Raw genomic sequence first — 23,096 nt, forward strand, 5'->3', positions numbered from 1 at the left:
TAATACCAGATCCTTTTCTACAAGTGACTCTCCAGTGTTACTCCTCCTAGGACATATGATGTACGTAGATTACTAATACCCGATCCTTCTCTACAAGTGACTCTCCAGTGTTACTCCTCCTAGGACATATGATATACGTAGATTACTAATACCCGATCCTTCTCTACAAGTGACTCTCCAGTGTTACTCCTCCTAGGACATATGATGTATGTAGATTATTAGTACTTGATCCTTCTCTACAATTGACTCTCCAGTGTTACTCCTCCTAGGACATATGATGTATGTAGATTATTAGTACTTGATCCTTCTCTACAAGTGACTCTCCAGTGTTACTCCTCCTAGGACATATGATGTACGTAGATTACTAATACCCGATCCTTCTCTACAAGTGACTCTCCAGTGTTACTCCCCCTAGGACATATGATGTATGTAGATTAGGCTTGAGTGAACATTTTTATTGAAAATTGGTTCTCCACCAGATATAACAGTCAGGCTGGTGGTGCGAGCCGGAGTATAGAAAATGTATGTATATACTATCTCCTCAACTCCCACCGCCATAAAATGTCTCCCTTTTATTTTGTGGGAGCTACATGAAGCCCACAAGGGCAGTGGGGTGACTAGGTCCAAACCAGATAATGTCCGGTCTAACCTTCTACCCCCAGTATATCTCCTGGAGTGAAGGATTAGACCCCTGGTATTAGATGGCCCCACCACTGGGTCACCACTGCACTATATGAGCGGCTCTGCACGGATAATGATCTATAAGAGCTGAACATAGGATGGCGCATTTATTTGCTCGACGCGTTTCCCTGCCGATATTAAACAGTATTTCCTCGGGAGCATACAGCAACCAGACACAGAAGGTGTTGTTCAGACATATTGCTTCATCACTCTGATGGTGAGAGTGTCGTGATGGAGACATATACCGTACCCGCCTGTCTCTGATATCGGGCAAGCAGGCTTGATAAATCTAGTATAACAAACGCTGCACGCCTCTGATGGCGTGCGTGCAGCAGAGTAGAGCCTCCGGCACAACGAGGCCGTCATAGATCCAAAGTTGATTCGTTCAAATAACACGATTTGAATGCTGTTTCTGTACAGCATTAAAATGTATTGGCTCCGTGGAGCCTAAGTTCGTATCGCCCGAAGTCGTGCGAGACTACGGTATTCCTGTGTATTTAAAAAAATATGTAAAATAGTAATGTGAAATACATTTTACTGCTGTACGAAAACGGATTTAAAAGCTATGTTTTTTTACCTAATCGACTTTGGATCTATGATGTTTATTTTACCTATTAAACATCTATGAGGGGCAATATCAAATGTACATATCCACAGCCGCCCCTCTGTCCAGGCTTCTACTTACCTCACTATATCCACAGCCGCCCCTCTGTCCAGGCTTCTACTTACCTCACTATATCCACAGCCGCCCCTCTGTCCAGACTACTACTGACCTCACTATATCCACAGCCGCCCCTCTGTCCAGGCTTCTACTGACCTCACTACATCCACAGCCGCCCCTCTGTCCAGGCTACTACTCACCTCACTACATCCACAGCCGCCCCTCTGTCCAGGCTACTACTTACCTCACTATATCCACAGCCGCCCCTCTGTCCAGGCTTCTACTTACCTCACTATATCCACAGCCGCCCCTCTGTCCAGGCTACTACTCACCTCACTACATCCACAGCCGCCCCTCTGTCCAGGCTTCTACCCACCTCACTACATCCACAGCGGCCCCTCTGTCCAGGCTTCTACTAACCTCACTATATCCACAGCCGCCCCACTGTCCAGACTACTACTCACCTCACTATATCCACAGCCGCCCCTCTGTCCAGGCTACTACTCACCTCACTATATCCACAGCCGCCCCTCTGTCCAGGCTACTACTCACCTCACTATATCCACAGCCGCCCCTCTGTCCAGGCTTCTACTCACCTCACTATATCCACAGCCGCCCCTCTGTCCAGGCTTCTACTCACCTCACTATATCCACAGCCGCCCCTCTGTCCAGGCTACTACTCACCTCACTATATCCACAGCCGCCCCTCTGTCCAGGCTACTACTCACCTCACTATATCCACAGCCGCCCCTCTGTCCAGGCTACTACTCACCTCACTATATCCACAGCGGCCCCTCTGTCCAGGCTTCTACTTACCTCACTATATCCACAGCCGCCCCTCTGTCCAGGCTTCTACTCACCTCACTACATCCACAGCCGTCCCTCTGTCCAGACTACTACTGACCTCACTATATCCACAGCCGCCCCTCTGTTCAGGCTTCTACTCACCTCACTATATCCACAGCGGCCCCTCTGTCCAGGCTACTACTCACCTCACTATATCCACAGCGGCCCCTCTGTCCAGGCTTCTACTTACCTCACTACATCCACAGCCGCCCCTCTGTCCAGGCTTCTACTGACCTCACTACATCCACAGCCGCCCCTCTGTCCAGGCTTCTACTTACCTCACTATATCCACAGCCGTCCCTCTGTCCAGGCTTCTACTTACCTCACTATATCCACAGCGGCCCCTCTGTCCAGGCTACTACTTACCTCACTATATCCACAGCCGCCCCTCTGTCCAGGCTACTACTCACCTCACTACATCCACAGCCGTCCCTCTGTCCAGACTACTACTGACCTCACTACATCCACAGCCGCCCCTCTGTCCAGGCTTCTACTTACCTCACTATATCCACAGCCGCCCCTCTGTCCAGGCTTCTACTAACCTCACTATATCCACAGCCGCCCCTCTGTCCAGGATACTACTTGCCTCCCTACATCCACAGCCGCCCCTCTGTCCAGGTTACTACTCACCTCACTACATCCACAGCGGCCCCTCTGTCCAGGCTTCTACTCACCTCACTACATCCACAGCCGCCCCTCTGTCCAGGCTACTACTCACCTCACTACATCCACAGCGGCCCCTCTGTCCAGGCTTCTACTAACCTCACTATATCCACAGCCGCCCCTCTGTCCAGGATACTACTTGCCTCCCTACATCCACAGCCGCCCCTCTGTCCAGGTTACTACTCACCTCACTACATCCACAGCGGCCCCTCTGTCCAGGCTTCTACTCACCTCACTACATCCACAGCCGCCCCTCTGTCCAGGCTACTACTCACCTCACTACATCCACAGCGGCCCCTCTGTCCAGGCTTCTACTAACCTCACTATATCCACAGCCGCCCCTCTGTCCAGGCTTCTACTAACCTCACTATATCCACAGCCGCCCCTCTGTCCAGGATACTACTTATTTTCCTACATCCACAGCCGCCCCTCTGTCCAGGCTTCTACTCACCTCACTATATCCACAGCCGCCCCTCTGTCCAGGCTACTACTCACCTCACTATATCCACAGCCGCCCCTCTGTCCAGACTACTACTGACCTCACTATATCCACAGCCGCCCCTCTGTCCAGGCTTCTACTCACCTCACTATATCCACAGCCGCCCCTCTGTCCAGGCTACTACTCACCTCACTACATCCACAGCCGCCCCTCTGTCCAGGCTTCTACTGACCTCACTACATCTACAGCCGCCCCTCTGTCCAGGCTACTACTCACCTCACTATATCCACAGCCGCCCCTCTGTCCAGGCTTCTACTTACCTCACTACATCCACAGCCGCCCCTCTGTCCAGGCTTCTACTGACCTCACTACATCCACAGCCGCCCCTCTGTCCAGACTACTACTCACCTTACTACATCCACAGCCGCCCCTCTGTCCAGGCCTCTACTCCCCTCACTACATCCACAGCATCTATTGTGTTATTGCATTATTTTTTTATAATTGTTCTTTTATAATTGTAGCCATGTACATCCGTGTATTCATTTATTGCATCATGCAGGATGTTTATCTTTTTCTGTGATTTTTGTTTAGAGCCATGACCCCAGTCAATATCTGGGAAGTTCATTATAAACACTGTGCAGCCGCTCTAATTGGTTCTACAGCTGAACTTCTACCTCCTCTGTGATGTTAGGGGTCTATAGATTAAACAAAGTATTATTTTTTCAGTGTTTATCCCCCTTTGTAATTCCACCCATAAGGTTTCGCCATCCTCACCCAGAACTGCCTCTTTCACGCTCGCCTTTATATCCGTCCTCCACATACAGGGATGCCACCGGCATTTCTTTTATCACTGTTTTTCCTAAAGAGTGTAAAAACCTGAAGGTTAACATCCCCGTCATGTGAAGAGTTCACATGTGTTCCTCTAGTACAATAGCCTCCAGCTCCTCCATTTTGATAGCTAGAGTCCTGGCTTTTGTGAACATACATTTTTAAGTTACTATTTTATTTCCTACATTCATTTTTTGATGCCTTGTTTTATATTGTTGGTATGTAACAGGTCCATGTTACCAGCAGCTCTGTATTTCATGGGTGCACAGTTCTGCCCATCCCTCACTAACCCCCCACTGTCCCCTCCTATATCCCACTCTCTATCTACACTATCTACCCCCTTATTAATATGACTCCCCCAGATGCAAGTTTAAAAGCTCCTCCAGCCTTCCGACCATTATCTCCCAGCACAGCGCCCCCTCCCCATTAAGGTGCAGCTGTCTGACCGTTCTCTCGCAGCACAGCGCCCCCTCCCCATTAAGGTGCAGCTGTCTGACCGTTCTCTCGCAGCACAGCGCCCCCTCCCCATTAAGGTGCAGCTGTCTGACCGTTCTCTCGCAGCACAGCGCCCCCTCCCCATTAAGGTGCAGCTGTCTGACCGTTCTCTCGCAGCACAGCGCCCCCTCCCCATTAAGGTGCCGCTGTCTGACCGTTCTCTCCCAGCACAGCGCCCCCTCCCCATTAAGGTGCCGCTGTCTGACCGTTCTCTCCCAGCACAGCGCCCCCTCCCCATTAAGGTGCAGCTGTCTGACCGTTCTCTCCCAGCACAGCGCCCCCTCCCCATTAAGGTGCAGCTGTCTGACCGTTCTCTCCCAGCACAGCGCCCCCTCCCCATTAAGGTGCCGCTGTCTGACCGTTCTCTCCCAGCACAGCGCCCCCTCCCCATTAAGGTGCAGCTGTCTGACCGTTCTCTCGCAGCACAGCGCCCCCTCCCCATTAAGGTGCAGCTGTCTGACCGTTCTCTCCCAGCACAGCGCCCCCTCCCCATTAAGGTGCCGCTGTCTGACCGTTCTCTCCCAGCACAGCGCCCCCTCCCCATTAAGGTGCCGCTGTCTGACCGTTCTCTCCCAGCACAGCGCCCCCTCCCCATTAAGGTGCAGCTGTCTGACCGTTCTCTCGCAGCACAGCGCCCCCTCCCCATTAAGGTGCAGCTGTCTGACCGTTCTCTCGCAGCACAGCGCCCCCTCCCCATTAAGGTGCAGCTGTCTGACCGTTCTCTCGCAGCACAGCGCCCCCTCCCCATTAAGGTGCAGCTGTCTGACCGTTCTCTCGCAGCACAGCGCCCCCTCCCCATTAAGGTGCAGCTGTCTGACCGTTCTCTCGCAGCACAGCGCCCCCTTCCCATTAAGGTGCAGCTGTCTGACCGTTCTCTCGCAGCACAGTGCCCCCTCCCCATTAAGGTGCAGCTGTCTGACCGTTATCTCCCAGCACAGCGCCCCCTCCCCATTAAGGTGCAGCTGTCTGACCGTTCTCTCCCAGCACAGCGCCCCCTCCCCATTAAGGTGCAGCTGTCTGACCGTTCTCTCGCAGCACAGCGCCCCCTCCCCATTAAGGTGCAGCTGTCTGACCGTTCTCTCGCAGCACAGCGCCCCCTCCCCATTAAGGTGCAGCTGTCTGACCGTTCTCTCGCAGCACAGCGCCCCCTCCCCATTAAGGTGCAGCTGTCTGACCGTTCTCTCGCAGCACAGTGCCCCCTCCCCATTAAGGTGCAGCTGTCTGACCGTTATCTCCCAGCACAGCGCCCCCTCCCCATTAAGGTGCAGCTGTCTGACCGTTCTCTCCCAGCACAGCGCCCCCTCCCCATTAAGGTGCAGCTGTCTGACCGTTCTCTCGCAGCACAGCGCCCCCTCCCCATTAAGGTGCAGCTGTCTGACCGTTCTCTCGCAGCACAGCGCCCCCTCCCCATTAAGGTGCAGCTGTCTGACCGTTCTCTCGCAGCACAGCGCCCCCTCCCCATTAAGGTGCAGCTGTCTGACCGTTCTCTCGCAGCACAGCGCCCCCTCCCCATTAAGGTGCAGCTGTCTGACCGTTCTCTCGCAGCACAGCGCCCCCTCCCCATTAAGGTGCAGCTGTCTGACCGTTCTCTCGCAGCACAGCGCCCCCTCCCCATTAAGGTGCAGCTGTCTGACCGTTATCTCCCAGCACAGCGCCCCCTCCCCATTAAGGTGCAGCTGTCTGACCGTTCTCTCGCAGCACAGCGCCCCCTCCCCATTTAGGTGCAGCTGTCTGACCGTTCTCTCGCAGCACAGCGCCCCCTCCCCATTAAGGTGCAGCTGTCTGACCGTTCTCTCGCAGCACAGCGCCCCCTCCCCATTAAGGTGCAGCTGTCTGACCGTTCTCTCGCAGCACAGCGCCCCCTCCCCATTAAGGTGCAGCTGTCTGACCGTTCTCTCCCAGCACAGCGCCCCCTCCCCATTAAGGTGCAGCTGTCTGACCGTTCTCTCCCAGCACAGCGCCCCCTCCCCATTAAGGTGCAGCCCGTCCCCCTTGTAGAACCTGTACAGAGAAGTTGGCCCAGTTCTTCATGAACCCAAACCCTTCCTTCCTGCATAGTCTATTGAGCCACTTATTTAACCCCTAAGCTCCTGCTGTATCTCTGGTGACGCTCGTGGCACTGCTGGTATTTTGGAGAACACTACTATGACGGACTGAACCTTCACTGGGGCTGCTGGAGAGGCCTGAGGGCTAGCCTCCTTCCTAAGGACTATGGACCCAGATCTATGGAGCTTCCCCTCACCCCCTTTCTCAGTCTCTTGGGGTTACAAGGAACTATTGACCCTGATTTATGTGTGGAGTATTATAGCCCATATCGTTTCTATTGCCCATTAAAGTTGCAGGGGTGAAGCCAGCAGCACAAAGAGGGTTAACTCTGCAGTGAGACTTCCAAGGAATGTGTTAATTTATTTGTCCCTTTGTTCTATTGTGTTAGTGATGGGATTAAGATAGCTGACTCTAGGAGTAGCCGACTCCGGTGTAGAGGAGTAGATCACCCTATGATACACTCAGGAGATAATCCCATCACATGTGTCTCCTCTCTCCCTATTTTGTCATTAAGACATTGGGAAGGGGATGTCTGTTTGCATGCTGTTCATGTTTGATTAAGTTACGTTGTTAGACTGTAATGGATCTCCTGGCACCCCGACTGGGTACCTCCGTTGATGCTCCTAGTGCTTCCCGAGGAATCCAACCGACTTTCTCGACTCCCAGTAATGCTGTCTGGTGTTGGGTAATAGGACCGACCGTCTCCACTCTGTGATGCTTGTTGCTGCAGGGACGAGGGACCTACAATCTCCTTTTCCTGTGACGCTGACTGCCGCTGGGGAGAGAGACCGGTTGTCTGCTCTCCCAATAACATACTTGGCCGCTGGGGAGTAGGACCGACTGTCCCTACTCTCGGGAACTCTGGCTGTAGTGGTGGATCTGGGCCGGCTGCCCAGCATCCCTGTAGGGCCGGTGGAGAGATCTCGGTCCCATCTCCACCTGCCATATGGGGTTCCTGCCAGGACCAGTCTATGAGGTCCCCTACCTCCGCAGCTGGCACTGAAGCAGGGGATACTTCAGTCGGGTCTTCCCAGCTGTAGGTCTGGGACTGCCACCCAGCTCTCTGGCAGTGTATATTGGGGCCGAATTGAGCTGAGGAAGTATCGGTAATCCTGCTCCAGCTCCCACTCCTTTGTCACTAGAGATGCCAGGTCTTGTCTCACCTCTCTCGCTGTAGCCCAGTCATGCATAGCCTCCCTGTAGTCATAGATATCCCAGAACCAGGACTCTCCAGCATCTCCGAACTCTGGGTCTGTGAAGGACTCAAACAACAGGCCAGGTCCATCATAATCCTCCCCCTCGGGTCTGTCGTGCTCAGCCATCCAGGGGGAGTGCCGAATCACATACCACCAGAGTGCCTGGTAGGCATCGTCTAGCCAAAGCTCCCTCCATACCAGGCTCTCGAGTTCTGTCACCCACTCATCCAGGGGCTGCTCTCCCAGAAGGGGCATTTGCAGGGCCACTCGCATCTGCAACCGCTGCTCCTCACTGGGGAGACTCTCGCCCCGCCGACGCTGTACATCTTCCAGGGCCTCGTACCAGACGCCTTTCCGGACTGCATCCCTCCAGTCTGGGTCATCCTCCTCCTCGTAGTGTAACGCTGTTCGAAGACTAGCCGATTCCATCCTGCTGTAGACAGAGGCACTGTACGGATACTAGCGTTGCCCTCAATTTTGTAAATCCATGAACGGTGTCTCTGAGCTGCTTCTCCTCACACTAGGACGCCATCCCACTGCTTGCTACCTATTTAACGGATCTCCTAGCACCCCGACCGGGTACCTCCATTGATGGATGCTCCTAGTGCTTCCTGAGGGCTGCAAGCACTCCACTTGACACCGTAACCACTGCCGACCCAACGAACCGCCGCAGCTTGGTTGGGATCTCTCCGTCTTCCACCCACCCTGGGCCCAAGACCAGGATTCAGCTTCCAGTGGGTAGAACAGTGTTGTAACCCCAGGGGAGTATAATACCAATGGCAATCCCCAGAGTAAATATAGCTGTCCCCACCCAACACATGAGACAAGGCTCTATGTTGAGGGTAAAACAGGAACTGACTTTATTGAAGACCAACTCAGTATATATACAGTTCAAGAAGTCTAACAACATAAATCGATCAAACATGAACAGCATGCAAACAGACCCCTTCCCGTAGGGTGATCTACTCCTCTACACCGGAGTTGGCTACTCCTAGAGTCAGCTATGTTAATCCCATCACTAACACAATAGAACAAAGGGACAAATAAACTAACACATTCACTGGGAGTCTCAGTGCAGAGTTGAGCCTTTTTGTGTTGCTGGATTCACACCCTACACCTTTAGTCATCAATAGGAAACATGTGGCATATAAATTCCACACATAAATCGGGGTTCATAGTTCCTTGTAACCCCAAAAGGTCTGAGGGGGTCTCCACAGTTCTAGTTCCATAGTCCGTAGGAAGGAGGCTAGCCCTCAGGCTTCTCCAGCAGCCCCAGTGACAGTTCAGTCCGTCACATAGACCTCTTGAACTGTATATGTATACTGAGTTAGTCCATTGTCTGTATCACAGGCAGAGGGGGTGTTCCTCTGCCCTGTGGGATTGTGTAAATTGTGAGTGCTGGCTGGCATTAAAGGTCCTCTTCTACCCTTCATGAAGTCTGGGCTCATGTTTGGGGGATTGGAGAACTACACTCTGGGGATTGCTATAATCATTATACTCTCCAGAGTATAATCCCTAGCTCTTGTAAGAACTGTTCCTGTTTTGCTTTCTGGACTAAGGAGAGGGTTCACCCACTGGAAGCTGGAAGCCGGCCTTGGGTCCACGGTGGGTGGAGTACAGCCAAACCCCAAACCAAGCTGCGGTGGTTATAGTGTCGAGTGCGGTGCTGATGGTCCTTGGCGAGCACTAGGAGCATCATTCGACGGAGGCACCCAGTCACAACTACCTTGGAGGTCCTGGACTTGAGCTTCTCTCCTGACTTTGTCATTGCTGCCAATGTGTACCATGACCGCCGGGTCTTCCCAGCCCCACCCAGCAATCTGTCTATCCGATTCACACAAGTTCTGCTTTCTAATAACCCCATATAACCTTTTTAGTACCGGGCCAATTTTCACCTTAAATCCCAGGCCGATTTTTATTTTTTGCAAATCTGACCTGTGTCACTTTATGTGGTAATAACTTTGGAACGCTTTTATTTATCCAGGCCATTCTGAGACTGTTTTCTCGTGACACATTGTACTTCATGACAATAGTAAATTTGAGTCGATATATTTCACCTTTATCTATAAAATAATCAAAAATTGACCAAAAATTTGGAAAAATTCACAATTCTACTTTTAAGACGGATACTAATACCTTATAAAATGGTTATCAGTCAACATTCCCCATATGTCTGCTTTATGTTGGCCTAGTTTTCTGACACGGAGATGCCCATGATGTTTATATTTTTTTTTATTGTTTATTTATTCATTTTTTATTCTAAGGAAAAATTATATTATTTTTTATATTTATATTTTTTAAAACTTTTTTGTAGCCCCTCTAGAAGGGTACAATAAGCAGTACTGAGATTTCTTACAGCTTATACTGTATTTCCATAGCAGTACAGTATAGGCTCCAGTTGCTGTTATCCCATGTTGGCCTGCCACTTGCTGGCCAACAAAGGAACTGCACCTCTAATACGCTGGGTCTCTTCAGAGAGACACCATGTATTAGAATGAGTGACCGGCTTTCCCGATCGCCACACGGTGGAGCTGCTCTTAACCCAGAAGCGCCCTTGACCATGGTATCTAACGGCTTAAATACCTCCGATCAGCATCATTGCCAGTCGCATCCTCTGTACACGCGAGCGGGTGCTATGTTAAAAGACCCTCCCATTGGCATATATTTATGATGCTGGGAGCCTATGGGTTAATGGGGATAAACGGCAAATATGAACTGAAATGTAAAGCCCCGACTGCCGTAACCGGGGAACTTGCTAGAATCGGGCAAACAATGCACAAGGGGAATTTATGACATCTTGGTTCCTATGTCCCTGTCTGGAACTTTGCCGCACTGTCAACACCTGAAGCTCAAACAGAATCGGACCATAGGAGCCAGGCAGGTGGTGAGATTAGCATTCTGTAATATCTTCTCCATCCACTGGGGGGAGATGCAAGTTGTGGCACTGTAATATCAGCAGTGGGCGGGGCTGTGACAACCGCTCAGACATTACTTGTACATCTCTCACCTTTTGTCTCTCAGACTCGGCTCGTCGTCCTTGGGACAGGGGAAGCACCACGTTGCCGAGGTGAGTTTAGGCATGTAAACTGTTAAAGGGTTTCTCCAGCAGCCTGTCCTAGAATGTGAGGGAGCGTGGCCTCATCGCTCTACAGTAGATGGTAATGGGGAGATCCTGCCTAGGGTATGCCATCATGGCTGAGCAGCCTGTCCTAGAATGTGAGCAGGAGTGGTGAGGAAGCGTGGCCTCACTGCTCTGCAATAGATGGTAATGGGGAGATCCTGCCTAGGATCTGCCATCATGGCTGAGCAGCCTGTCCTAGAATGTGAGCAGGAGTGGTGAGGGAGCGTGGCCTCACTGCTCTGCAATAGATGGTAATGGGGAGATCCTGCCTAGGATATGCCATCATGGCTGAGCAGCCTGTCCTAGAATGTGAGCAGGAGTGGTGAGGGAGCGTGGCCTCACTGCTCTGCAATAGATGGTAATGGGGAGATCCTGCCTAGGGTCTGCCATCATGGCTGAGCAGCCTGTCCTAGAATGTGAGCAGGAGTGGTGAGGGAGCATGGCCTCACTGCTCTGCAATAGATGGTAATGGGGAGATCCTGCCTAGGATCTGCCATCATGGCTGAGCAGCCTGTCCTAGAATGTGAGCAGGAGTGGTGAGGGAGCGTGGCCTCACTGCTCTGCAATAGATGGTAATGGGGAGATCCTGCCTAGGGTCTGCCATCATGGCTGAGCAGCCTGTCCTAGAATGTGAGCAGGAGTGGTGAGGGAGCGTGGCCTCACTGCTCTGCAATAGATGGTAATGGGGAGATCCTGCCTAGGATCTGCCATCATGGCTGAGCAGCCTGTCCTAGAATGTGAGCAGGAGTGGTGAGGGAGCGTGGCCTCACTGCTCTGCAATAGATGGTAATGGGGAGATCCTGCCTAGGGTCTGCCATCATGGCTGAGCAGCCTGTCCTAGAATGTGAGCAGGAGTGGTGAGGGAGCGTGGCCTCACTGCTCTGCAATAGATGGTAATGGGGAGATCCTGCCTAGGGTCTGCCATCATGGCTGAGCAGCCTGTCCTAGAATGTGAGCAGGAGTGGTGAGGGAGCGTGGCCTCACTGCTCTGCAATAGATGGTAATGGGGAGATCCTGCCTAGGGTCTGCCATCATGGCTGAGCAGCCTGTCCTAGAATGTGAGCAGGAGTGGTGAGGGAGCGTGGCCTCACTGCTCTGCAATAGATGGTAATGGGGAGATCCTGCCTAGGGTCTGCCATCATGGCTGAGCAGCCTGTCCTAGAATGTGAGCAGGAGTGGTGAGGGAGCGTGGCCTCACTGCTCTACAATAGATGGTAATGGGGAGATCCTGCCTAGGATATGCCATCATGGCTGAGCAGCCTGTCCTAGAATGTGAGCAGGAGTGGTGAGGGAGCGTGGCCTCACTGCTCTGCAATAGATGGTAATGGGGAGATCCTGCCTAGGATATGCCATCATGGCTGAGCAGCCTGTCCTAGAATGTGAGCAGGAGTGGTGAGGGAGCGTGGCCTCACTGCTCTGCAATAGATGGTAATGGGGAGATCCTGCCTAGGATATGCCATCATGGCTGAGCAGCCTGTCCTAGAATGTGAGCAGGAGTGGTGAGGGAGCGTGGCCTCACTGCTCTACAATAGATGGTAATGGGGAGATCCTGCCTAGGGTCTGCCATCATGGCTGAGCAGCCTGTTCTAGAATGTGAGCAGGAGTGGTGAGGGAGCGTGGCCTCACTGCTCTGCAATAGATGGTAATGGGGAGATCCTGCCTAGGGTCTGCCATCATGGCTGAGCAGCCTGTTCTAGAATGTGAGCAGGAGTGGTGAGGGAGCGTGGCCTCACTGCTCTGCAATAGATGGTAATGGGGAGATCCTGCCTAGGGTCTGCCATCATGGCTGAGCAGCCTGTCCTAGAATGTGAGCAGGGGTGGTGAGGGAGCGTGGCCTCACTGCTCTGCAATAGATGGTAATGGGGAGATCCTGCCTAGGGTCTGCCATCATGGCTGAGCAGCCTGACAGGACTGTATGACACCGGACCTGCTAGGACAGGCTGCTGGCCGACATCATTTTATATCATTCCAGGGTTTCTATAACCGCTTTGTGCCCTTTACAGGATGAAGTCCACAGTCAGCAGCCCCGATGTGGCCCCAAGCTCCGAGGAGTCTGATTCAATGGAGAGGATTAAGCAGGTAATGTGATGAGGCGGCCTCCATATTGTCTGCATCTCCGCTTGTGGTCCAGGGGCAAGTGAGAAAGGAGAGATTATAACCCCTGTGACTGAGCTACTGGGGTGGGGGATTATACCCTCTATGACAGAGCTAGGGGGGGGATTATAACCCCTGTGACTGAGCTATGGGGGTGGGGGATTATAACCCCTGTGACTGAGCTATGGGGGGGGGGGGATTATACCCTCTATGACAGAGCTAGGGGGGGGATTATAACCCATGTGACTGAGCTATGGGGGGGATTATAACCCATGTGACTGAGCTATGGGGGGGGGATTATAACCCATGTGACTGAGCTATGGGGGGGGATTATAACCCATGTGACTGAGCTATGGGGGGGGGGGATTATAACCCATGTGACTGAGCTATGGGGGGGATTATAACCCATGTGACTGAGCTATGGGGGGGGATTATAACCCATGTGACTGAGCTATGGGGGGGGGGGGGGGATTATAACCCATGTGACTGAGCTATGGGGGGGGGGGATTATAACCCATGTGACTGAGCTATGGGGGGGGATTATAACCCATGTGACTGAGCTATGGGGGGGGGGGGATTATAACCCATGTGACTGAGCTATGGGGGGGGGGGGATTATAACCCATGTGACTGAGCTATGGGGGGGGATTATAACCCATGTGACTGAGCTATGGGGGGGGATTATAACCCATGTGACTGAGCTATGGGGGGGGGGGATTATAACCCATGTGACAGCTATGGGGGGGAATTATAACCCATGTGACTGAGCTATGGGGGGGGGGTTATAACCCATGTGACTGAGCTATGGGGGGGATTATAACCCATGTGACTGAGCTATGGGGGGGGGATTATAACCCATGTGACAGCTATGGGGGGGGGATTATAACCCATGTGACAGCTATGGGGGGGGGGATTATAACCCATGTGACTGAGCTATGGGGGGGATTATAACCCATGTGACTGAGCTATGGGGGGGATTATAACCCATGTGACTGAGCTACTGGGGTGGGGGATTATAACCCATGTGACTGAGCTATGGGGGGGGGATTATAACCCATGTGACTGAGCTATGGGGGGGGATTATAACCCATGTAACTGAGCTATGGGGGGGGGGATTATAACCCATGTAACTGAGCTATGGGGGGGGGATTATAACCCATGTGACTGAGCTATGGGGGGGGGATTATAACCCATGTGACTGAGCTATGGGGGGGGGGGATTATAACCCATGTGACTGAGCTATGGGGGGGGGATTATAACCCATGTGACTGAGCTATTGGGGGGGGGGGTTTATTATAACCCCTGTGACTGAGCTATTGGGGGGGGGGTTATTATAACCCCTGTGACTGAGCCATTGGGGGAGGGGGGGGTTTATTATAACCCCTGTGACTGAGCTATTGGGGGGGGGGGTTATTATAACCCCTGTGACTGAGCTATTGGGGGAGGGGGGGTTTATTATAACCCCTGTGACTGAGCTATTGGGGGGGGGGGTTATTATAACCCCTGTGACTGAGCTATTGGGGGAGGGGGGGTTTATTATAACCCCTGTGACTGAGCTATGGGGGGGGGGGGGGGTTATTATAACCCCTGTGACTGAGCTATGGGGGGGGGGGGATTATAATCCCTGTGACTGAGCTATACTATAATTTATATAAATATTTTGTGGGGGATTGAGGTCGCTGTTTAGGAATGAATCGACCGCTGTTGGTGCGCTGTGCTGTGCCATGGCACTGCCCGGTCCTGCGCTCCTCACCTCTGACTGGCACCTGAAGCTTCACTCTGTCACTGCCGACGAAAGGTTTCATGTGTGAGCTGGAGCGTAACAGGGAGAACGCCCCCTCAGCGCTGCACAACCAGACTGTGAGCGTAACAGGGAGAACGCCCCCTCAGCGCTGCACAACCAGACTGTGCATGTAGGTATAAAGGAAAAACGTAAACTGTTACTAAAGCACTAATGTATCACGAGGTGCAGACAGGTATGAAGTGTATATAAGGGCAAGGCGCCACAGAACGAATTGACACTAAATATACACAAACGATATGGAGAAAACTATTTGGACCTACAGTCAGGTCCATAAATATTGGGACATGGACACAATTCTGACATTTTTGGCTCTATACACCACCACAATGGATGTGAGATGAAACGGACAAGATGTGCTTTACCTGCAGACTGTCAGCTGTAATGTGAGTGGATTTACATCCAGATCAGGTGAAGGGTGCAGGAATTACAGCAGTTTGCATCTGTGCCTCCCACTTGTTAAGGGGCCAAAAGTAATGGGACAATTGTCTTCTCAGCTGTTCCATGGCCCGGTGTGTGTTATTCCCTCATTATCCCAATTACAATGAGCAGATAAAAGGTCCAGAGGTCATTTCACGTCTGCTATTTGTATTTGGAATCTGTTGCTGTCAACTCCCAAGATGAGATCCAAAGAGCTGTCACTATCAGTGAAGCCATCATTAGGCTGAAAAACACCACAAACCCATCAGAGAGACAGCAAAAACCTTAGGCGCGGCCAAAACAACTGCTTGGAACATTCTTACAAAGAAGGAACGCACCGGTGATCTCAGCAACACCAAAAGACCCGGAAGACCACGGAAAACAACTGTGGTGGATGAGCGAAGAATTCTTTCCCTGGTGAAGAAAACCCCCTTCACAACAGTTGGCCGGATCAAGAACACTCTCCAGGAGGTAGGTGTATGTGTGTCAAAGTCATCAGGAGAAGACTTCACCAGAGTGAATACAGAGGGTTCACCACAAGATGTAAACCATTGGTGAGCCTCAAACAGGGAGGCCAGATTAGAGTTTGCCAAACGACATCTAAAAAAGCCTTCACAGTTCTGGAACAACATCCTATGGACAGATGAGACCAAGATCAACTTGTACCAGAGCGATGGGAAGAGAAGAGTATGGAGAAGGAAAGGAACTGCTCATGATCCTAAGCATACCACCTCATCAGTGAAGCATGCTGGTGGTAGGGTCATGGCATGGGCATGTATGGCTGCCAATGGAGCTGCTTCTCTTGTATTTATTGATGAGGTGGCTGCTGACAAAAGCAGCAGGATGGATTCTGAAGTGTTTCGGGCAATATTATCTGCTCATATTCAGCCAAATGCTTCAGAACTCATTGGACGGCGCTTCACAGTGCAGATGGGCAATGACCCAAAGCATACTGCAAAAGCAACCAAAGAGTTTATAAGGGAAAGAAGTGGAATGTTCTGCAATGGCCAAGTCAATCACCGGACCTGAATCCGATTGAGCATTTCACTTGCTGAAGACAAAACTGAAGGGAAAATGCCCCAAGAACAAGCAGGAGCTGAAGACAGTTGCAGTAGAGGCCTGGCAGAGCATCACCAGGGATGAAACCAGCGTCTGGTGATGTCTATGCGTTCCAGACTTCAGGCTGTAATTGACTGCAAAGGATTTGCAACCAAGTATTAAAAAGTGAAAGTTTGATTTATGATTATTATTCTGTCCCATTACTTCTGGTCCCTTAACAAGTGGGAGGCACATATGTAACTGCTGTAATTCCTGCACCGTTCACCTGATTTGGATGTAAATCCCCTCAGATTACAGCTGACAGTCTGCAGGTAAAGCACATCACCTATAACAGTGGTTCTCAACCTTTCTAAACCCTTGACCCCTTAATACAGTTCCTCATGTTGTGGTGACCCCCAACCATTACATTTTTTTCCTTGCTACGTCATAACTGATTTTTCTACTGTTATGAATTGTAATGTAAATATCTGATATGCAGGATGTATTTTTATTGCTACAAATTGAACATAATTAAAGCAGAGTAATTAATCACAAAGACATCCACAGATCCCCCCCTCCCCTAAACAGTGCCATGATGGCACTGTTTAGGGGAGGGGGGCTCTGTGGATGGCACTGTTTAGGGGAGGGGGGCTCTGTGGATGGCACTGTTTAGGGGAGGGGGGGCTCTGTGGATGGCACTGTTTAGGGGAGGGGGGCTCTGTGGATGGCACTGTTTAGGGGAGGGGGGCTCTGTGGATGGCACTGTTTAGGGGAGGGGGGCTCTGTGGATGGCACTGTTTAGGGGGGCTCTGTGGATGGCACTGTTTAGGGGGGATCTGTGGATGGCACTGTAGGCGGATCTGTGGATGGCACTTGGATTAGAATTTATTTGGATATGGGATATCTTACTCTCTTAGCTCCGGTAATAGCAGGCAGTGCGGGGGGCGGCGCTCACTCACTGACGTCACGTGCCTGCGCCGCCTAGTGGGAGGAGCAGGCGCGTGACGTCAGTGAGTGAGCGCCGCCGCCCCCCGCACTGCCTATTACCGGAGCTAAGACAAAGTAAGATATCCCATATCCAAATAAATTATAATCCAAGTAAAGAGTTTAGCAATGAGCAATGATTAAAGTTAAAGTAGTTACTGATTAGTTTATAAATATACTGCTGTGAGCGGCTTGGCCCTGTATATTCTAACCCCCAGGCAAGCGTCCCTGTCACCATGGGAACGCCTGGGGGTTAGAATATACCATTGGATTTGAGTTTTTACGATCTCACTGAGCTCGTAAAACTCAGATCCGATGGTATATTCTAACCCCCAGGCAAGCGTCCCCGTCACCATGGGAACGCCTGGGGGTTAGAATATACCATCGGATCTTCTGAGTTACTCAGCCGCAAAACAAGCATCGGCTCTGCTTGGCCCCGGGCCAGCTCGGGGCCCCAAGCAATTGCTTGTTTTGCCTGTCCGTTAGCGACGGGCCTGGACCCACAATAGGAAGCCTCAGGCGACCCCCCGGAAAGGGCCGATCGACCCCCAGGTTGAGAACCGCTGACCTATAACATCCAGCCTCTAGCCATGCAGTCTGCCATTACCACAGTGTATAACATCCAGCCTCTAGCCATGCAGTCTACCATCACCACAGGTGTATAACATCCAGCCTCTAGCCGTGCAGTCTACCATTACCACAGGTGTATAACATCCAGCCTCTAGCCGTGCAGTCTACCATTACCACAGGTGTATAACATCCAGCCTCTAGCCGTGCAGTCTACCATCACCACAGTGTATAACATCCAGCCTCTAGCCGTGCAGTCTACCATTACCACAGGTGTATAACATCCAGCCTCTAGCCGTGCAGTCTACCATTACCACAGTGTATAACATCCAGCCTCTAGCCATGCAGTCTGCCATTACCACAGTGTATAACATCCAGCCTCTAGCTGTGCAGTCTACCATTACCACAGGTGTATAACATCCAGCCTCTAGCCGTGCAGTCTGCCATCACCACAGTGTATAACATCCAGCCTCTAGCCGTGCAGTCTACCATCACCACAGTGTATAACATCCAGCCTCTAGCCGTGCAGTCTACCATTACCACAGGTGTATAACATCCAGCCTCTAGCCGTGCAGTCTACCATTACCACAGGTGTATAACATCCAGCCTCTAGCCGTGCAGTCTACCATTACCACAGGTGTATAACATCCAGCCTCTAGCCGTGTAGTCTACCATCACCACAGTGTATAACATCCAGCCTCTAGCCGTGTAGTCTACTATTACCACAGTGTATAACATCCAGCCTCTAGCCATGCAGTCTACCATCACCACAGGTGTATAACATCCAGCAGGAGATTTACACTTTTGATTGGTCTTCACATGATCAGGGCCCTCACAGCAATGTCCATGGCACTGGGCTGTGTGCAGCTACTTATGGGCATCAGAGGCTATGCTGTTTGTACATTTAGCCAGTCCACATACGGGGTGTACACCGCTGGGGATGACGATCTGGCCTCCTGTCTCGGCAGCCTCTATCCTGCGCTCCGCTGTCATGTGGATAGAGGCATGTTCTCCACCGTCGTGTGTGGCGCCTCCTGCTGACAAGATGAGGTGCTGATCAGGTTTTCATAGCAGTGTCTGTCTCTTTCCACAGGAGTTATTGGAAGAAATGAGGAAGGAGCTGCAGAAGGTGAAGGAGGAGATCATAGAAGGTGAGACCCTCAGTGGTGGCCACCTACCTGCCCTGTAAACACCAGCTCCATGTGTCTGCGCCCTCATCTCATACCGGTGGTCACTGGGAGAGGAGGGCACCGCAGGATCATTTCCTCAGTCCCTGTTCTCTCTGGGCATATTTGGGGGGGGGAGGGAGATTTACAGCATGGGTCTATCCCCAATGCTTGGCTGTTCTCGTAACTCCCAAAGAAGTGATAGGAGGATTGTGGGAGTTGTAGTGTGAGAACAGCCGCTGTCTGGCAGAGAATGCAGCCTCCTCACTTTCTACCCTGTCTTCAGCCTTCATGCAGGAACTGCGCAGGACCAGCACCTCGTGATTCTGGCGACCGCCTACTGTGAAGTCTCAGGCTCCACCCACTGCGCTGCACCGCAGACTCTGCAATCATTCCCATGCTGGGGGCGACAGGCCCGTCAATCAAGGTCTACGGGCAACCTGTACCCTTCACAGCCCTGTATTGCTGCTGGGCCCGCTGGCTCCTACTGTACTAACACATGCTCTGTGCCTCTCCCTGAACTGCTCCTCCTCCATCTCCTCTCCCTGAACTGCTCCTCCTCCATCTCCTCTCCCTGAACTGCTCCTCCTCCAGCCCCTCTACCCTGGCTGCTTCTGCTCCTCCATCCCCTCTTCACTTGCTGCTGTAGCTTCTTCACCTCCTCCATCCCCTCTCCCCAAGCTGTTGTTGCTTCTCCTTCATTCCTTCTCCCCGAGCTTCTGTTGCTCCTCCTCCTCCATCCCCTCTCCCTGAGCTTCTGTTGCTCCTCCTTCTCCATCCCCTCTCCCTGAGCTTCTGTTGCTCCTCCTCCACCCCCTCTCCCTGAGCTGCTGTTGCTCCTCCTCCTCCACCCCCTCTCCCTGAGCTGCTGTTGCTCCTCCTCCTCCACCCCCTCTCCCGGACCTGCTGTTGCTCCTCCTCCTCCACCCCCTCTCCCTGAGCTGCTGTTGCTCCTCCTCCACCCCCCTCTCCCTGAGCTTCTGTTGCTCCTCCTCCACCCCCTCTCCCTGAGCTGCTGTTGCTCCTCCTCCACCCCCTCTCCCTGAGCTGCTGTTGCTCCTCCTCCACCCCCTCTCCCTGAGCTGCTGTTGCTCCTCCTCCTCCACCCCCTCTCCCTGACCTGCTGTTGCTCCTCCTCCACCCCCGCTCCCTGAGCTGCTGTTGCTCCTCCTCCTCCTCTCCCTGACCTGCTGTTGCTGCTCCTCCTCCACCCCCTCCCTGAGCTCCTGTTGCTCCTCCTCCACCCCCGCTCCGAGCTGCTGTTGCTCCTCTTCCACCCCCTCTCCCTGAGCTGCTGTTGCTCCTCTTTAACATTCCCACCACCCTCCAGTGAGGCTCCTGTCCCCTGCACTCAGCTGAGTGTCTCTGAATGGGTCTGCAGAAGCTGCAAGCTTTAACCAATAGGATTCTGATGAGATAATTGACGGGTTTTTTTTATTGATATTTTTAAATCATTTCAATTTTTGTACAAATTTTGTAGCAGAATTGTTTGCTCTGTTTTGGGTGGCGGGTACTTCTCACAGGATTGTAGGTGGCGGGTTCCTTTGCTGAGATGGCAGGTTGGGGGTAGTAGTGTCACACACTGGAGGTATTGGGGGTTGGTTTTGGACTACTTTGCGCTGATATCTATATATATATTGGACTGTTTTTTTTGTAAGCGGTTTTCTAGAAATAAAACGTTTTGCCTGTTGTGTGGAGTGATGGCTGCGCAGACATCCCAGCAATGTCCTTTATTCCCTGCATATACACATCCCTGCACCGGCGGCAGTGTTGCCCGGCCTCTCCTCAGACGGCACGTCCCTGGGTTCTGTGGCCGGAGTGGACACCAGGCCGGTGGCAGCTTCACCACAAGTCTCACTTTGCCAGTAGCTGCCTCTCTGTGGCTCGGGCGCGAGCGTCCAGCTCATCTGTCAGGAGACCCAGCCTCGCGATCTCGCCCTCCATGCTGCTTAGTCTGGCCTCTAGCTCCTCCTCTTTCCGGCGGGAGTTGGTGGCCTGCCGCGAGTACTCTGCTACCAAACAAGCGCCTCCAATCAAAAAGACGGTGGCTTCCCCTAGAAGCTCCGCCCCCAGTTCAGCCGCCACCTCCTCGTTCAGTGGCTTAATGGCAGCTCCGCGGAAACCCATGATCCTCATCTTCGCTCGCATCTCCACCCAATGGTACACTGCAAAGAGAAGACAAGGCTGTGAAAGGCGCCCAGCAGGGGGCGGAAGAGACGCAGAAGATTCCAGGCAGGTACTGGGGAACGGGGCCAAAATCTACCACTAAGGGAGCCCAATGGGTCACGTCCACCATCGCCACTGGAGGGCGCTGCGCCTTCTGTGTACACCCTGCACATCACACACTGCGCCCTGTGTACGTACCCCATGCGTCACACGCTGTGGCCTCCGTGTACACCCCATGCTGCGCCCTCCGCGTACACACCCCACACGCTGCGCCCTCCGCGTACACACCCCACACGCTGCGCCCTCCGCGTCCACACCCCACACGCTGCGCCCTCCGCGTCCACACCCCACACGCTGCGCCCTCCGCGTCCACACCCCACACGCTGCGCCCTCCGCGTCCACACCCCACACGCTGCGCCCTCCGCGTCCACACCCCACACGCTGCGCCCTCCGCGTCCACACCCCACACGCTGCGCCCTCCGCGTCCACACCCCACACGCTGCGCCCTCCGCGTCCACACCCCACACGCTGCGCCCTCCGCGTCCACACCCCACACGCTGCGCCCTCCGCGTCCACACCCCACACGCTGCGCCCTCCGCGTCCACACCCCACACGCTGCGCCCTCCGCGTCCACACCCCACACGCTGCGCCCTCCGCGTCCACACCCCACACGCTGCGCCCTCCGCGTCCACACCCCACACGCTGCGCCCTCCGCGTCCACACCCCACACGCTGCGCCCTCCGCGTCCACACCCCACACGCTGCGCCCTCCGCGTCCACACCCCACACGTCACACACTGCGCCCTCCGTGTACACCCCACACGCTGCGCCGTGAGTACGTACCCCACGCGTTACACGCTGCGGCCTCCGTGTACGCCTCACGCTGCGGCCTCTTTGTACACGCTGCATCCTCTGTGTACACACCCCGTGCCTCACACGCTGCGCCCTCTGCACGTCACAAACTGCGCCCTCCGTATACACACCCCACGCGCTGCGCCCTCAGTGCCCACGCCCCACGCGCTGCGCCCTCAGTGCGCACGCCCCACGCATGTGGCAATTACAGAGAACACTATAACGGTCTCTTATGGGGGTGCTGGGGGCAGTATCACCAGCTACGACTCCGCAGTGCCTCCAGAGCTGAGGGCCCCTCACACATCTCCCAGGGGCCCACACACTACAACCTGTACATCAGGGTGACCTCTCACAACATACGAGCGCCGCCTTAAGCAGCTGCCCTGTGATTGGCTGGCGGCGTTCACTACCGAGCTCCCATTGGCGGACTCCCTCCAGGTCCCAGACAAGGCGGGGCCGTTACAGTGTATAATCACCTTGAGCGGGCGGCAGGCAGACGTAGGTGCGGAAGAATTCGCTGCGCCGAGCTCCCGCCTTGATCCGGTTGGCGAGCGGCTTACTGATCTGCCGGATCCCCAGGTACAGGAGCTTCGCGATGGGAAAAGCGCCCACCACCATCTTTGGTGACGTCACACACCGGAACCCCACCTCCCGTCACGCTACGTCTTTCCCATATAAGCCCCGCCTCTTCAGCTTCAGCCAATGAAAGAGAAAGGCGGGAAGTGCAACCTGTTCCAGAGTCTGTGAGAGACTATAAAAGAAGGTGACCAGGATACATACAGCAGAAGTGTGAGGAGGCTGAGACTATAGAAGAAGGTGACCAGGATACATACAGCAGAAGTGTGAGGAGGCTGAGACTATAGAAGAAGGTGACCAGGATACATACAGCAGAAGTGTGAGGAGGCTGAGACTATAGAAGAAGGTGACCAGGATACATACAGCAGAAGTGTGAGGAGGCTGAGACTATAAAAGAAGGTGACCAGGATACATACAGCAGAAGTGTGAGGAGGCTGAGACTATAGAAGAAGGTGACC

General features: G+C 53.2%; 2 protein-coding genes across 2 annotated transcripts in view; one reads left to right on the top strand and one right to left on the bottom strand.

Moving 5' to 3' along the window:
- The window catches only part of LOC121009287 (vasodilator stimulated phosphoprotein), a 42,273-nt gene extending 22,674 nt beyond the window's left edge, over positions 1-19,599 (top strand). The window contains exons 9-12 of the mRNA XM_040442298.1: positions 10,877-10,922; positions 12,980-13,055; positions 18,973-19,030; positions 19,332-19,599. Of these exons, the coding sequence (XP_040298232.1) occupies positions 10,877-10,922; positions 12,980-13,055; positions 18,973-19,030; positions 19,332-19,369 (218 nt within the window). The 3' untranslated portion in view covers positions 19,370-19,599. The remainder of the gene's footprint in view (positions 1-10,876; positions 10,923-12,979; positions 13,056-18,972; positions 19,031-19,331) is intronic.
- Positions 19,600-20,460: 861 nt separating this feature from the next.
- OPA3 (outer mitochondrial membrane lipid metabolism regulator OPA3) lies at positions 20,461-22,720 on the bottom strand. The gene is made up of 2 exons (XM_040442299.1): positions 22,539-22,720; positions 20,461-21,210 (listed from the first exon to the last, which is right to left on the bottom strand). Exons 1-2 carry the CDS (start codon positions 22,678-22,680, stop codon positions 20,900-20,902), a joined length of 453 nt encoding a protein of 150 aa, XP_040298233.1. The 5' UTR covers positions 22,681-22,720; the 3' UTR covers positions 20,461-20,899.
- Positions 22,721-23,096: the final 376 nt, after the last annotated feature.

This window comes from Bufo bufo, chromosome 8 (assembly GCF_905171765.1).
Source record: "Bufo bufo chromosome 8, aBufBuf1.1, whole genome shotgun sequence".
Lineage (NCBI taxonomy): Eukaryota > Metazoa > Chordata > Amphibia > Anura > Bufonidae > Bufo > Bufo bufo.